This window comes from Rhinatrema bivittatum, chromosome 9, assembly GCF_901001135.1.
Source record: "Rhinatrema bivittatum chromosome 9, aRhiBiv1.1, whole genome shotgun sequence".
Lineage (NCBI taxonomy): Eukaryota > Metazoa > Chordata > Amphibia > Gymnophiona > Rhinatrematidae > Rhinatrema > Rhinatrema bivittatum.
In genome coordinates this window covers 161879558-161897518 of record NC_042623.1, presented here as the reverse complement: position 1 = coordinate 161897518, position 17961 = coordinate 161879558, and the positions used below count along the sequence as shown (strand labels likewise).

Genomic DNA, 17961 nt, shown 5'->3' with positions numbered 1-17961 from the left:
ACACAATCGGGAGCAAATGAAGTGATTGCCTACGGGAGCTATGTGACCCTTGAGCCAGGCACCGGTCAAGATTCTAGCAGTCATATTCTGCACAATCTGAAGTGCCCTGACAGTACTTGCTGGAAAACCAATATAAATAGAATTACAATAATCCATACCCAACAGCACCAAGGACTGCAATACAATCCGGAAGTCATCAGGTTGTAAAAATGGTTTTAATCTGCCCAGGAGACAACTTGTAAAAAGAGATCTTCAGAATACTGCATGGTGACCTGTTGTAGCTAAGCTATAATGAGTCTGCCTTATGTTATTGGTTATATAACAGACCTGGCTTACAGTTGTGTGACCTGCAAAATCTAGATTGAAATAAACCTATCCTTATGTAACATGTAGTATGGATCTTTATTTATCCCCATGTTATTTTGTGCATGTTGCTGACCTGTCAGAACTAGGCTAGGATGGGTTTATCTTAGTGTTACTGGATGTGACATGCATTTAGCTATATGTTATTGTGTATATGTTCCTGACCTGCTGGAACTGGACTGGAATTGGCTTCGCATAGGGGACTTTTTTCTGGGGAACTTTCTTCTGGTCTTTTTGCATCACTTCCTCCATTCCCCAGTCTAGACCTGGAATGGTCATCTCCACTTCATTCACTTCCTCTTTGCCTGGAAATATGAAAACGAAAGTCATAAACATCAGGTGCTGCACTCAAAAATGAGTCGAGATAGGGCTTACACAGCACATATTCTACACATACTGGGAAAAAGAGTTGAGGGACCGTGCTCACAGAATGTGCTCTGCATATGAAAACTAGGGCTGAAAAACAGGACACAACTATCACATAAATCATCCATTTAGAGAATGTACTCAGCATGCACTCTGTTTTAAAGGCATGGACTGAAATGCAATACTCTATAGGCACAAACCCTCATATTTTCCTCTCTTGATCACAGATGCTGTTGTGAAGATTATCAGAAAACTATCACATATTTGTGGGTGTGGCTTCTATGTATGTACTCTCTTGCCCTCTTACCCATCTGCTCCTGCTCCATGGCTATCTTCAGCTGCTCAGGAATTCCCATACCAGGAATCACTGCTAAACTATTGGGTTCAAGGTCATCTGGGAAGAGAAAAACAATAACACAGATTGGTACTAGAGTAGCACAGATGCACAACCTGAGGAAAAAGGGTCAGGGATATTAAAATACTTGACCTAACTGTGAACCTTCAAGCTTTTATTTTTTACAGTGAATATTATTGCTGGTAAGTCATGCAGGACTTAAAAACATTGGAATATTAAGTGTTCTTTTACTGAAGTAGGAGAATTCAGTACATTTATTTTTTAATTTTACCTCCATATGGGAGTCCTGCAACAGTTATTTCTGCATTTTCAGGCATAATGTGGCCCCTTTGGTAGGAAGGCTGGATCCCTTCCTTTCTGACATAGGGCAGAATTGGATGGTTTTGTCCACATATAAACCAAATTTCACTCTTTTCCATTTATAGGGGCCAATTTTAAATCTGCCCACACTGGGACAAAGTCTGCGGGTACTTTTAATCCCATGGGCTTTGAAACCAGTTTTCAAAGGAAAAGTATACGTGTACTTTCCATGAATACAAAATATCCACAGACACTTGCAGTAGATTTTTGTACTGAGGCTTTTAATTTTTAATAGAAAATGCTATCTATGCATGCTATTTTCCTCCCCAGAAGTAAACACCTGTTTATAATGTAGATAAAAATTTATGACCATTTGTTGTCAAGAGGGACCATTGCACTTTATCCACTAACATTCTTGCTCAAGAATTTAGCAGTGATAAGAAATCAAAGATAATCTAATAGCCCTAAACCTAAGAGACTGAATAGTGTTATACTGTATGAACACTGCTTTACAGACAGAATCACAGAAGATATATACATTAGGGTACAAAAATGCATTTTATGGTCCAGTGCCATGACTTAGACCCAGCATTTCTCAAATGCAGTCACCCTAGATAAAGGAGGTGGCTAACCGAGTATTTTATGAAAAATGTTAATATGGCCCAACTAAGAGCTGGTGGCCACACTCAGACCACCAAAAAGTTTGTTGTGACAATGCCCAACTTAGGTCATAGCAGCTTTTGAGTGAACTGTTGGACACCGACACTAGGGCTCATTGCATACTGTGAAGGTTGATACACCTGAGCTCAAGGAGAGGGAAGACAGCTGTTGCTACTATGGCAGCCCCTGCTGGACCACAGAGTGATGCTGAGGGATGGACTCAAAAGAGACTTCCCTCCAGATTTCAGGGTAGCAAGTGTTTGTGAAAAAACTGGACATGTTGTCTGGGATGAGAGATGCAAATATAAGGGAAAAATAGTGGCAGTGATGATGGGTTAAGACATTTCATTTCAAACTCATGATTCCTTTCTCTTAAATTTTGAGCCAAACAAATAATATTAAAACAAATCAGAATGTAGGACTGTGAAATCAGAATCCTGCATGAAGGGAATTTTCCCAGAAAGTTTTACTCTTCAGGTCTCACCATATTCAACTCCATCTTCAGACATCCCTGGCAACAGATTCAAGTTGTAGCGGTCACGCATTTTATCTCCTGGTCGATTCCGAGTCCAGAATTTGCTTTCAAAATAAAAGAAAAGATTGGTATCACCTCCAACTTGCAGATCTCTAGCCAATAATATATATTCAAAATACCATCCAATTCCCAATTCCACAAGTACTGCAAGCTTTAGAAATGTTTGTGCCAGCACATATTCAACATCTTTGTTTAATTTAATTTTAGATTTATATTTCATCTTTCATGACTGGCCAGCCACTTCAAAGCAGATTACCATGTTTATTATCTTGTTTTTTCTATTGATTTTATTTGACATATATCACCTGGAGCCTTTAGGAAAGGCAGTTCAAAATGAAAATATATGAAGGCTGCAGAGTGAAAGTCTATTCTATTGCGTATAACTATTCCAACTGCTACATACAAAATCTATCATCTATAAAGAATCAAATCATGCACTATAATTATTGATATATCGTCCCTTCATAAATCCAACCTTGTCAGAATGAATTAAACTCTCCAACATTAAAGAGTGAAATAGGCCTATAATTTTGTACCAATAATGAGAAATTACTATTTAACAATTAATTTCCTTTTCTTTAGGACAGTCAGATGAATCCAGAACAAGTGGGTTATGCACCTCTACCAGCAGATGGAAATGGAGCAAACTGATGTCACAGGATATATACCCCTGCAGTGACATCAGTCTGCCAGTATTCTCTTCAAAAGCAACTGTGGACAAACTAGCAAAAAACTTCATTAAAAACAGATAACTATTTCAATACTCAGCCAACAGGCAACACTGAGCTCAGACAAGAATGTAATGACATTAGTCTAGGGACTGGACTAACATTTACCAGTAATCCCTGTAGTACGTAGGTACACAGGAGGATCATTATGCAATCATTTGGCAGCTAAGAGAGGGAAGCTGGATTCATTTGACTGTCCTAAAGAAAAGGTAATTATCAGGTAATTAGTAATTTCTCATTTCTTAGCGTCCAGTCAGATGAATCCAAAACAAGTGGGACATACACAAGCTACTCCCGAATAGAGCGGAAGGCTGCCCGCGGTCCAATCAAAACCAAACGTGCAAAGGCCTCATCCTCCTGGGCCTGAACATCCAGACGATAATACCTGGAAAAGGTGTGTAAGGAGGACCATGTCACAGCTCGACAAATGTCAACAGGAGACAACAATCTAACTTCTGCCCATGACATTGCCTGAGCCCTAGTGGAATGAGCCCTAACCTGACTATGTAATGGCTTCCCAGCATCCACGTATGCAACCTTTGACTACCTCCTTACTCCAGAGAGCTATTGTAGACCGTGAGACTGGCTCTCCCTGTCTAACACCACTGTGAAGGACAAACAGGTGATCCGACTTCCGCAAAGGCTCAGTAGCCTTTAGATACCTGACAATATGTCTCTTGACATCCAAGGGTCGAAACAAACGATACTCCTCTACATCACTCTCTCTGTCCAGAGACGGCAGGGAGATGGACCGATTCAAGAGAAACTCAGTGACCACCTTCGGGAAAAAGGAAGGAACAGTATGCAGCTGTAACACCCCTGGAGTCACCTGGAGGAAAGGCTCCCGGCAAGACAAGGCCTGCAGCTCAGAAACTCTCCACGCAGAACAAATTGCCACAAGGAACACCGTTTTCAAGGTCAGCAACCACAAGGACAGAGTACATAGTGGTCTAAACATAGGGCTGCCCAAAAAATCCAAAATCAAATTAAGAATCCATAGGGGCACCGCAAACCACAAAGCAGGATGAAGATATGTCACTCCTTTCAGAAAACAGGCCACATCAGGATCAGCTGGCAAGGATCCACCATTTACCTGACCCCTGAATCAGGCAAGAGCCGCTGCCTATACCTTTAAGGAATTGAGAGCCAAGCATTTATTCAATCCATCCTGCAAAAATTCCAAAATAAGCAGAATCATGACCAGGGAAGGAAAAGTAACCTGATCCTCACACCAGGCCTCAACACTCTCCAAACCTGCACACAGGCCAAGGAAGTAGAGAACTTTCTAGCTCTTAGCAAGGTGGAAATCACTACTGCAGAGTATCCATGTTTCAGAAAACAAGCCCTTTCAAGGGCCATACCATAAGACCAAATAAAGTTGGATCTTTGTGAAGAATAGGTCCCTGCTGCAACAAGTTCCTAAGCGCTGGAAGTCGAAGAGGAGAACCCATCAGGTACCTTCACATATCTCCATACCACAGTCTCCTGGGCCAATCTGGAGCAACTAAGAGCACCATCCCTCTGTGGCGTTCGATCCTTTGAATCAATGGAGGAAAGGTAAACAGCAACTTGTCTTCCAGCCACTCCTACACTAGGGGCATCGGATCTCTCCTGCAGCTGAGGAATCATGGAACATTCGCATTGCGCAAAGTCACCAACAGGTCTAGGAATGAGAGACCCAGTGATCCCAAATCAGCTGAAAAGCTTCCTCTGACAACGTCCACTCTCCTGGGTCCAGACTCTCCCTGCTGAGAAAGTCTGCTCTTACGTTGTCTTTGCCTGCAATGTGTGAGGCTGAGATCATCTGGAGATGCAACTCTGCCTATTCCATAAACTGATCTATTTCCTGTGACACTTGTTGGCTCTTGGTACCTCCCTGCCAATTGATGTAAGCTACAGTCGTTGCGTTGTCCAACATTATTTGCCCTGATCAACCCTGCAACCTGTCGCCAAACTGTAAACATGCCAACCGGACCACCCTGGCTTCCAGCCAATTGGTGTTCCAGAGAGACTCTTCTGCACTCCAATGCCCTTGTGCTGTCAGCTCCTGACAGAAAGCTCCTTAACCAAGGAGACTCGCATCTGTTGTCAGTACTAGCCAGTCTGGTGGGGTTAGGGAAACTCCCTTCTGTAGATGATCTAACAGCAGCCACCACTGCAGTTGGGAGGAGACCTCCATCGGCAGGTGGAGCCGAATCAAATAGTCCTGAGACTGCAGGTTCCACCGAGACAGCAGGGTGTGCTGAAGAGGACACATATGCAGCCTTGCCCATGGTACCTCTTCCAGGGTCACCACCATTAAGCCAAGTATCTGTAGGTAAGACCATATGGTCAAGCACAGAGTGTTCAACAATAGATGGAGTTGAGCTAGCAACTTCTGAATTCAAGCTTCTGTCAGAAACACCTTGTCCTGCTTCATGTCAAATTGAACCCCAAGGTATTCCAGCAACTGAGTAGGCTGAAGACTGCTCTTGGCTAGGTTCACCACCCAGCCGAGCTCCTGCAATAGGGAAATCATCTTGTGAATCACCAGGCGGCTCTCTTCCGGCAACTTGGCTTGAATCAGCCAGTCATTCAAATACGGGTGTATTAGGATTCCATCCTCTCTCAACTCTGCTGCAGCTACTCCCATTATCATCAAGCGCAGTTTCCATGCGAAAAAGTTTCACCCGCAGATAACAGTTGACACTTTTGAGGTCCAGAATCTCCATTGCCTGCTTCTTCTGCGGGGAGTGGCAGGGAGACTCCATGAACACGTCCCAAGGAACACTGAGAAACTCCATCGCATATCCTTCTCGCATCACTTCCAAGACCCACTGATCTGATGAGATTTCAACCCACCTTTGATAAAAGAGAGAGCGGCATCCCCTATCTCCTGTTTCCGGGAGTGGGTCAGCAAACATTCATTGGAAGGCTCGGGAAGTTGTACTACCTGAGCCTGCACCCCTTCTGGGTTGTCTAGGAGGAAAGGACTGAGACCTATCGAAAGGTCGAGTCCTCTGAAGGTCATTCCTCTATAGAGTCAAAAACACCTGGATCCTCAAGCACAACTTCTCATGTTAAAGGAACACTGTCTGCTTCTTATTCTCCAGTAAACGAGGAATCGAAAATTCGCCCCACTTACTGGCCAGTTTCTCCAACTCTCTCCCAAATAAAAATGAGCCGTTAAAGGTCAGTTTGATGAGATTAGCCTTGGAGGTCGCATTGGCCGACCATGCCTGGCTGCTACTGTAGAAGCCACTCCTCTGGCTGAAGTGAGGACCAAATCACAGCCCGCATCTGCCAAGAAGGCAGCAGCTGGTTCCATAACTGCCTTGGAGCTTAACCCAGAGTCATCAACCTCCTGGGAGAGAAGCAAACAAGAGTTAGCCACCAAGGAACAACAAGTAGCGATCAGCAAGGTCATTTGCACAGCTTCACATGCTTTCTTAAGGACAGACTCAATCTTTTTTATCATGAGCATTCTTCAAGGCCGCTCCTCCTTCCATGGGAATAGTCGTCCGCTTGGAGACTGCCCACATAAGTGTATCTATCTTCGGAAAATGTAAGCTCTCTCTTACCACTGGATCCAGAGGGGACAGGCCTTCCAAAACCCCTTTGAAATTAGCCTACTCAAGATCAATCAATTCTTGAATGGCCTCCATGTAAGCACTCTCTTACCACTGGATCCAGAGGGGACAGGCCTTCCAAAAACCCTTTGAAATTAGCCTACTCAAGATCAATCAATTCTTGAATGGCCTCCATCACAGGGAAAAAAAAAGAGGCTTTATGCAAGGAAACCAAAATTGTATTTCTCTTCGGCTAAGACCTGGAATCTGCCCCAGGAACCCCGAGCATTTCCAGGGTCTGAGAGATCAGAGCTGGCAGTTCATCTCTAGGAAAAAACTGTAGCATAGTTCTATATGGTTCTAATCCTGGAGGAATTTCACCATCAGGATCGGCATCATCATCCGTGCCATCCCGATCTCTATTAGATCCTACTGCCGGCACTTAGCAGAAGGTCCAGGCAAGGTTCCTATCTGCGCCTCTGCTCTGGGATCATTGGACAGGGTTGAAGACTGAGCCTGAAGAAAACATTGCAACCCCTGGAAAAATTCTACCCATGAAAAAGTAGAGGTGTCCAAACCAGGAGGCACCTGAAGCATACTCACTGAGCTACCATCCCCTGCTGAGGAACCAGATAGGGGAGTTCCAAATTCAGGCGCCCCACCTGAGTTATCTTTACTCAAACCTACGACCGGCTGGGAAGAACTAGGTTTAGTGAAATCAGAGGAAGATAATTCTCCCTGAGCCTCCAAATAGCGCTGGCACATGTTAGCAGGCACTCCTGGCTGAGATGCCCTAATATGACAGGCAGTGCAAAGAGAAAGGTGCTTAGGCTTCTTAGGTATAGGCAGCATTATGGCTGACAGTGCACTGAGCGGCTGGAGGCGTGCGTCTAGCTATTTTTTATATATATATATATATATATATATATATATATATATATATGTGTGTGTGTCCAACTTAGGCGCCCAAAAATTAGGTGCCTAACTTGGCGTCCAAGACTTAGGTGTCCCAAAGATAAACGCCGCCAAAGCAACTTAAGCGCACAGTACAACTTTTGCATGCAGGTAAGCATGTGGTCACTACAGCGCCATTTAACTTGGAAGTACAGACTATAAGACCTGACTGTGCATCCAAAAACAGGGGACAACCTGGATGCACAGCTAGATGCACATACCGAACTGACAATCCTGTAGAGGGCAGCCTGAGAAAGCATGCAAAATGCCATTGCAGCCTACCATGTGGCATGCAGCGAAAAAGCTTCAGAGCAGGTCCTAGCCTAAGGAGGCTGCTCAACCCACAAGGTTGCCCATGTCCCTTGACCTCCCATGGAGCGGAACGAATGGCGCAACAGTGCTCTGAGCATGGAGACCAGGGGAAGGAGGAAGCCCTACACAACAAAAGCCTTCTAAGTCTCTGTATATATATATTTTTTTAAACTTACCGGAGCTCAGCCTTTCCTGGCTAAGCACCAGTCTCCAGCTGCAGGGGGAGAGGGCATGTGCCATCACTGCCGTGCTCGGCTTCCTGCACCTGCTGCCTTTCAGCTGCTTAAGCAGCTAAGTCCACGCCAGCTGAAAACCAGCTACTGGACCAAGGCACTCATCTGAGGGACCACAGAATTCTCCTCAGGAATTCTCAGCTGTGGGAGGGACCATTTGGTATCACTGCAGGAGAGTGGGGCAAATTTATTTCCTTAATTCTCCATTCTCAAAATGAAGCAATCACTAGTAGAGAGATGCATGTCCACATCTGCTGGAGATGGAGAATACTGGCAAGCTGATATCAATGCAGGGGTATATATACTGAGATGTCAGTTTGCTCAGTCTCTATCTGCTGGTAGAGGTGCATAACCCACATGTTCTGGATTCATCTGACTGGACGCTAAGAAAAGTCTTTACCAGGTTTTTCCAATAACACCAGAAGTGCCTCAAAGAAATTACCATTAGCCATACTTAAATCATAAAAGGATTGATATACATCACTAAGTTTAGGAGCCAATAATGAATTAAAAGATCTATAGAATTCAACTGGAAATCCATCAGGCCCAGGGGCCTTGTGTTTAGGAAATTCAATCTCTTTCTCTGATAGGAGGAAATTAAAAAATCTTAATGCCCTCTGACAGAGCTTGATATTGCAGCTGCACTAGAAAGGCATCTCTAGCCACAAATGCATCTGGAATTTCAGAGGAGTATTCTCCTAACTGATGCAAAATTTCAGAATCCTGAGTAATAGTTAATGTTGGAATAACTTTAATAGCAGGGATCCAGGATCTATTTTTCTGCACAGCTAAGTATTTTGTCAACAACTTTTAAAGCATCTTGCCAGGTACTTGTGACCTGGATTGGCCCCTGTTGGAAACAGGATACTGAGCTTGATGGATCTTTGGTCTGACCCAGTGTGGCAAATCTTAACAACCTGCCAGATTTATTATTCTCAGAATAACAGCAAGCTTTTTCATAAAAATACTCTTTTCAGCCCTCTGACTTAGCAATGTGCTATACTGATATTTCAATTAATGAAGTTCCATGAGAATCATGCAAGAACAATCCCGGATATGCTCCAATTCCAAAAAAGCAATTTCTTTCTCAAGCTGATTTACTTATTGTAATATGCCATATAACCAATAATCTTTCCATGGCTAGTGGCTTTGAAAGCATCCCAAACAGGTGATGTAGACAAAGATGCAGATTCATTAATAGAGAAATATTCAGAAATAAGGACAGACATCCAAAAGTCTGATCGTCCAACAGGGATGAACTGAACCTCCATAAAAGAGAAATTGACTGGGGTTACCATAAGGAAATTGAAAGAGTAATGACAGCATGATCAGACACTAAAACGGGCAAAACTTCAGCCCTGTCTATCCTAGATAATAAAGATTTAGAAGTAAAAAAAAAAAATCCTGGAATAAGATTGGTGAGGGAAGGAAAAAAAAGTATATTCTTTCTCTGTGGGATGTAAAAGATGCCAAGAGCTACCAGGCCCTGTTCTGCCTGCAGTACTTTAAGAATAGTCAGTGCTTTGGTCAGCACAGGTTTACAAGTAGATTGCCAATCAAGTATGAAGTCTAAGGGCTGATTAGTCACTCCCCATTACAAGAGGGATATCCCCTTGCTCCAACTTTAGCTATCGCTTCAAAAAAGGCAGGAGAATCAACATTTAGTGCATAAACATCAAAGAACAGTTGCTATACCCCCTAATAACCTTACTGTCAATATGCACCTGCCCTCCAAATCAAATAACTGAGATAATATTTGATCCATCTGCTCTTTGGACTCCTACTACTGAAAAGGGGGGTACATATACCACTATAATTGCACAGGGAGGGCAATTTTGAAAAGGAATTTGTCTGGGTAACTATGCAATTATCTATGTAAATTCCCTAGACTACACAGTTTCACATTGAGTGTATTTTTAGCTGTGCAGAAAAGAGACGAGGCAGGGGAAGGAAAGTATACACAAGGATTTTATTTCGAAACTCCTGCATGTATTTTTTCACACCAAATTTGCTCCGGCAGGAAAGGAGGAGCAAAATCCATGGGTACAATTTTGCCAAACCCAATTTTCAAAGAAATGTAGTTTCCCTTTGAAAACTAGCTTGAAAAGTGTCCATAGACCTGCAAACTACCTACAGCATTGAAAAATTTCCCATGTTGTAGCAATTTCTAATGTAATGTTGACAACAATGGAGCAAATTCCACTAACCAAAGTAAATTGCTGCAGTGTTATGTCTATATATAGAGAGGGCAGTGTGGGAGAAAGTGGAAAATATAGGAGATCACACATAGTATCTTCCTAATGAGTCAGAGGAGATGGTCTGGAAGGATGAAAAGAAAGGGTTAAACATGTCACAAAGCTTCACACAATAAATGGAGTATGCAAGCAAAAAAAGAATGCAGGATACTGGTTAGTAGGTACCTCATCAGGCACTCTACGTACAGCAGACCAACAAAAAAGTGAACAGTAATCTTGGAATCGGAAAGAATTTCATGAAAGACATCATATTTCATTTGTATAGGAAACGTAAAAAGGTGGTTATAGTTATTCACAGGTGGCTTTTGAGTTTCAACAGGAACAGAAACTGCTGTACTGACAGGTCAAGGAAGGAACAGAAAAGGGTTAGGTACATACCAAAGAGTATTTGATGCACTCACCATACAGCATTAGAGATACTGGAATGGGCATGCATCAATCTGCCAGCAGCATTTCCCATAATACATCTGCACTGTTGTTGGGGGGTTTTTTTTTTTGGGGGGGGGTGTTTAGGAAGAATGGTACGCACTTGACTCAGTGGTCTCTAGCTTTGTTCTCCCTGTTCAATACAAGCTCTTATACCTGGTGTGATCGTTGGAGCCTGAACAAAGGATGTGCCCAAGAGGATGCCATGCCAGACTCCAAATCATTCCCTCGTGGGCTATCTCCATCCCACCAACCTCCTTCTCCACTCTGCAATATAACAGATAGAACTTATGAATTATGATTTACTGAGAATCACTGTGCACATAATACTACACATGATAAACCACATGGTTACATGACATCAGCTGTAAAAAATTTAAGTTTCAGTATAGAGGTTTACAGTGGAGATGAGACTGGAATCCAGGTCTCCATGTATTCCTGTGCTCCTACCTCTATCTTACAGGACTGGCACGAGTGTTTTGACACAAAGAAACCTTATCTATGTAATAGTATCAGTTATGTGTATGATGTTTTTAGTCCGGTATCATGGACTATTTTATGTTATGAATGTAGAGTGAATGAGTTTGATTTTATATAGTATTATGGTTGTTTTGCAAATTGTTAGAGACTCTCAATTAGTGTATTTGATATGATGCTCAGTAGCCTTTACTGATTCTACCTTTCCCTTTTTAGGTCGATATATGTGACAGGCTGATCTGAAAAAAAAGAAAATAGTGCTTACCCAACCTGCCAAAATAACAAAGACCCATCAGACCCTCCACTAGCGAACAGGCCTTCATGGACAGGATGCCAGGCCACAGCTGTAAGAACAAGACATACAAACTGTAAAGCTAATATGCTCATCTTCCCACACAGAGAGATAGGAAAACCAAACGATGCCAACATTTTTAACTACACACACTGAAACCAAAGTTCTCCACAGACACCAACAAGCTTACCCACCCAATGGCAAGATCCATAGCATCACACAATTAAACTAAACAATAAGGGGCGGATTTTCAGAGCCCTGCTCGCCTAAATCCGCCTAAATCCGGGCGGATTTAGGCAAGCAGGGCCCTGCGCGCCGGTGCGCCTATGTTCAAAAGGCCTACCGGCGCGCGCAGACCCCGGGACTCGCGTAAGTCCCGGGGTTTTCCGAGGGGGGCGTGTCGGGGGCGGGCCCAATCCGCGCGGCGTTTTCGGGGCGGGCCGTAGCTTTTCGGGGGCGGGCCCGGGGGCGTGGCCACGCCCTCCGGACCCGCTGGCGCGCGGGGATTTACGTCTCCCTCCGGGAGGCGTAAATCCCCCGACAAAGGTAAGGGGCGGCCTCGGAGGGAACAGAGGTAGGCTGCGCGGCTCGGCGCGCGCCGGCTATACAGAATCGATAGCCTTGCGCGCGCCGATCCTGGATTTTAGCGGATACGCGCGTATCTACTAAAATCCAGCGTACTTTGTTGGCGCCTGATGCGCCAACAAAAGTACGCCAAATCGCGCTATTTGAAAATCTACCCCTAAGATAGTAGCAGTGGGGCAGCACCGTGCCTCACAGTTCTGGTTATGTATGAGAAAAGAGTTGTGATGTGATCTTTCACCTGTGGCCTCTTTCTTGTGACCCCTAAAAACTTGGAGCTCCTCTTTTAGATTTCGAATGTCAAAAAGTTTGCAGAGGTGGTCCCGTGATGCTGTGAGAAGCCAATTGCCATTAAGGTTCCACTTGACCTCCATCACTGTGTTTTTGTGAGCATGTCTAAAAATATGGGATAAACAGAATAAGCAGCAAAACAAATCTTTAAGCAAAATATAAGGATTATATAACAAATAAGATAACAAACAAGATAATTATGAACTGTTTTGATGTTATGCTTAAATTAATCTTATTTGACTCCCTCTTGTACATTTATCCATCCTATTCAACAAACGTAAAAACCAAAATACTACAAACTGTTCACCAAATGCAAAACCAAAATGTTCAATATTACCCAAACACAATAGCAAACTATACAATCCTACTTGCAAAGTATTTGATCTTTCCTGTTAAAAATGTAGGACCATAATACTACAGCAAGCAAAAAATATGAACTATAGGCATTTTGGGTTGAATAAATGGTTTGAAATGTCACATTTACTTTATGCATGGTTAGCTGGAAAATAGCCTAGGTAAGGTAACGGTGTGAAGCTCCTCTTGTTCTGGAACTGGATGCTCTACCCTGACACACTCTCAATATCAACCAAAGAAATATACAAACTACAAGTCCAACCTGCGCACAGACCTCCATGAACGCCACTATATTAGCCCAGTATCAACAAGTGTTTTTAAATTACCAATACTTACAATGTTGCAAGACTTTGTCCTGTCTTCGGATCCCAGAACTTGATAGGCTGTTGACTGTCTTTGCTTCCGGAAACTACCAACCCTTTAGTTGGATGCCAATCCACACATTTCACATCAGCACCATGTCCTATTAGGTAAGATTACACTATACTGGTTACACAGGTTTCTGCTCTCTAAAGCAACAAACTAGAAAAATACAATTTACCTCTTTTTATTTATTGAATTTTAAATTTAAAAGCTTAAGACTTAACATCTCAATCAGAAAACAAACAGGACTAGACCATAATAAAATAAGAATAAAACATGAAAAAAAGGAAAAAATACTATTCTTCCAAATATCTTGTAAAGATAAGATCCACAGTTCTTTAAAAGTGGCAAATCACATGATGAGAAGAAAAAAGTTTTATTTATTTATTTATTATTTATTTAAACTCTCTTCTATACCGTCGTTAAGCCAGTAGCCATCACAATGGTTCACAATGAAGCACATAAATTAATGTTGCTTAAATGTGTTTTATTTTAACAACTAACAGGTGCCTGTAAGATACGGTACATAGTTTCGTAATAGATATTAATTGGTAAGTGAGGTAGTTTATGCTTAATTTTATCAGTAACGGCTTTAAAGTATATTAGAGTCTACATGTTATTCCTTACTGTTTGAAAAGAGTAAAACATACTCATATTGAGTAGGTGGAGCGTATTGATGTTCAAACTCATCGCTTTCTGCGTATCCCTGGATTCTATTCTCCATTCTCTTTGTGATATGCTTGTTCAAATAGCCATGTTTTTAGGCTTTTTCTGAATAGTTTAATGTCTCTTTGCAATCTGATTTCTGAGGGCATGGTGTTCCATAATATAGGTCCTGCTAAGGATAGGGCTCTGTCCCTAACTTGGGTTAGTCTTGCTGTTTTGACTGAGGGAGTAGTTAGTAGTGCTTTGTTTGCTGATCTCAGGTTCCTGTTGGGGACTTGTACTCAGAGTGCTGTGTTCAGCCAATCTGTTTTTTCGTCATAAATTAATTTATGTATGGTACATAGTGTTTTGTATTGTATTCTCTGCTCAATGGGTAACCAGTGTATTTCGATTAGGGTGTCCGTGATATGGTCTCTCTTACTTTTTCCAGTCAGAATTCTAGCTGCTGTGTTTTGCAGTATCTGGAGTGGTCTAATTGTTGTGTATGGTAAACCCAGTAGCAGGGCATTACAATAGTCAGTGCTCGCAAAAATTAAGGCTTGTAAAAATAACAGAAAAGAAGCAAAATCATGAAGGGATATATAGCCTAAAGACAACATAGTATTTTCCCCGATATATCAAAAGACAAATGATAAAAGGGATGGAATAGATCCCCCATGAAGAAAGGCTGCAAAGGTTAGGTTGGTTCAGCTTGAAGAAGGAATGGCTGAGTGGGGGATATGATAGAGATCTATAAAATCATGAGTGAAGCAGAAGGGATAAATGTGAATTGGTTATTTATTCTTTCAAATAATACAAAAACTAGGGGACACTCCATGAAGTAGCACATTTAAAACACATCTGAGAAAATATTTTTTCACTCGATGCAATATTAAGCTCTGAAATTTATTGCCAGAGGATGTGGTAAAAGCAGCTAGTGGAGCTGGGTTCAAAAAAGGTTTGGACAAGGTCTTGAAGAAGTCCATAAACTATTATTAACCAGAGAGACTTTGGAAAAGCCACTACTTGCCCCTAGGCATCAGCAGCATGGGCTCTATCTACTGTTTGGGATCCTGCCAGGTACTTTTGACCTGGATTGGCCACTGTTGGAAAAAGGATATTGGGTATGATGGACCCTCAGTATGACCCAGTATAGCAATTCTTATGCTCTAATTTCAGAAGAAAACATGCCCCAAGTTGTACAACTCTAGGTTATAATTTAAGAAAATTTTTCCTACTTTTCTGAGTCATTCATAAAACATCAGGGAAAATCAACACCAACATATTTCATATTTAAAAATAGATTATTCCTTAATTAGCTGTATTCATAAACAAAAGAAGCACAAAATGACTTAATAAGGACTTTGGCTTTCTCAACCTTTATCAGATATAGGCCATTTCAATTGCAAAGTTTTACCGTTTCATCATCTTTGGCATTCTCCTCCTCACCCCCTATTCTTTATTGAACTGTAATGATATATAGACAGCCTAAGACTAAGATAACATTGTACTATTTAAACACTATGTAAATATGATCTTTCTTCACTGACCTGATGAGAGGATAACTCTAGAAAGCTTGTTGCAGATGTATTAAAAGTTATCACTAATTCCATCCATCAAAAATAAAATGAGTTTAAAGCAAACCAACAAAGAAATTGGGTAGAGATGCACTTATTGGCTAACTTTAGCTGGATATTTTATTTGGCTAAAATTGAGCTGAATAATGTTGGAGCATTCCGGAAGCATTTCTTGGAGGAGTTAGCTAACTGGATAAGTTATCCAGCTAACTCTGATATTCAAATATAGCCAGATATCAGATCCAGATAACTCTGGTCGTGCCATAGAGCTATCCTAAAGTCAGCCAGATAAACGTATCCTGCTGTCTTTAAGATAGCCGTCTATATTCAATAGTGCACCATTTAATATCCCTTCAAAGTTAGCCAGATAAGTGTTACAAGGAGCAGTGGCCCCTAGCCGAGACGAGGTTGGTGCTACCTATAGGGGGGAGGCCCCGATAGGTCCTCGTTGTCGGGAGGCAGATGCCGGTGATGGAGACCCAACTGGAGCGTCACCTATACCAGCCCTCGTTCCCTACAGATTGAGTCCTTGGATGCCAGGGCCGGCAGAACTTAGGTGCAGGTCTCCGACAAAAATTATCCTAGAAGGCAGGAGGCAGAGGTGAAGTCAGGCGTTCCAGAGGTTAGGGCCGGTAACAGGCAGGAGAATCCAGGAACAGCCCAGAGATGGAGGCAGTCGGCTAGCAAGAAGAGTCGATGAGCAAGCAGATGGTCAGGGCAGGCGGCAGATGAAGCAGGATCCAGGGACGAATCAAGTCAAAACCAGAAGAACCAACCGAGGGAATGAGGAGCGGAGACCGGAGAGGGACCGGGACCAGACGAAGCAGGATCAGGACCAGACGAGGCAACCAGCAGCTCTGAGGAGCAACAAGACCTGTTGCTGAGGCGTTTACAGTTTGCCAGGGCCAGAATTAAATAGGCCCCTGGCTGACATGTCATCATTGAGGGCTGCAGACATTTCCTGCCGCTGGCCCTTTAATTGTGGGGAAGTGGTGTGCTCACGTGCCAAGGGGGCCCGGCACAGACCGTGCGTTGGACGGCGTCCCTGCCGTGATGTGGGGAGTTGCACGGCAGAAGCGGGACAGGAGGCCTCCAGAGAATGCCGGCAGGGATTCCCCGCCGCAATGAGAGAGCCCCAGGAGGTCCCTGGAATGGCAGTAGGCGGCGCCGGCCATCCGGCAGTGCGGCAGGTAACAATACGTTTATCTGGCTAACTCTGCAGTCTGGCCAGTGACTGAATATGGACCTCTATAAAGCTAACAAATGTTCAGAGATGCAAGCTTTTGGAACTACCTAAGTCCTTTTTCCACAGTCCAACTAATATGCAATAAGCTTTCATTAATATTTGAACTTCTATATATCAAAGTACAGAGAAATACAATATTGAGAAATGTGAATACAAAGAAATGATGATATAAAATGAGAATGCAATAACTGACATAAAAAACAAGTTGGGTTGGATAAAAAATAATATACAAGAAAAATACCAATCTCTGGCTGGGTTCAAATTGAACTTAGACAAAACGGAGGCCTTGGATCTTTCGGGGTCCTTAAAATCCACTTGGGCTGACTTTCTAGTCAAATGGGCGACCTTCACTGTCAAATATTTGGGTATTATTATCCATGCTGATCCTAAACAATGGTATAATCTTAATATACCCCCCACGATTACTAAGATGATGAACAAACTGACGGGCTGGAAGTCTCTACCATTATCTATCCAGGGATGTATAGCTGTGCTCAAAATAGTGACTGCGCTTCAATTGTTATATAAGCTTTTAATGCTGCCCTTCCTTATTCTCAAACAAGACCATCGTACTCTACAGAAAGCAGTGTGACAATTTCTATGGAAGGATAAGAAAGCCCAGCTTTCATACACCACTATGATGGCACCAAAATCCCATGGGGGATATGGTCTTCCAAATTTTCAACTATATTCATGGGCCGCTAATTTACGGTTTCTGGGGGACTGGATTTTAGGAACTTCTGAATACACGGACCCTCAGTTGATACGAGTCATGTGTGCCCCCGGTAGATCCTTGCTATATTCTCCATGCTACAACTCAATCCTACCAGAAGTTAATACTACCCTTCACCTTGTTGAAAACAATTAGGAAAGTGTGGAGGATCACTCGTACTCTCCTAGGCCTGTCCCCACACGTTTCCCCCCAATACCCTATGAGGGGATCGTCTTTAATGTCCTTATCCACACTTCCATCCCATCATCAGTTTACAGTAGTTCCAAACTGGCCCCTTTGTGATCTCATTGATTCTAACACAAGGCAGATCTACTCCTTCGCTCAATGCCAAACTCTCTTGGGTCTTCGCCCCCAACATGTTCTATT

At 42.7% G+C, this 17961-nt stretch overlaps 1 protein-coding gene across 3 annotated transcripts in view; it reads right to left on the bottom strand.

The window, feature by feature from the left end:
- The window catches only part of WDR33 (WD repeat domain 33), a 414563-nt gene that overhangs the window by 84518 nt on the left and 312084 nt on the right, over positions 1–17961 (bottom strand). For all 3 annotated transcript variants that reach the window (XM_029615296.1, XM_029615295.1, XM_029615297.1), the window contains 7 exons: positions 13368–13494; positions 12628–12782; positions 11778–11856; positions 11192–11302; positions 2529–2623; positions 1037–1123; positions 529–668 (listed from right to left, as the gene is read on the bottom strand). In XM_029615296.1, the coding sequence (XP_029471156.1) occupies positions 529–668; positions 1037–1123; positions 2529–2623; positions 11192–11302; positions 11778–11856; positions 12628–12782; positions 13368–13494 (794 nt within the window). The remainder of the gene's footprint in view (positions 1–528; positions 669–1036; positions 1124–2528; positions 2624–11191; positions 11303–11777; positions 11857–12627; positions 12783–13367; positions 13495–17961) is intronic.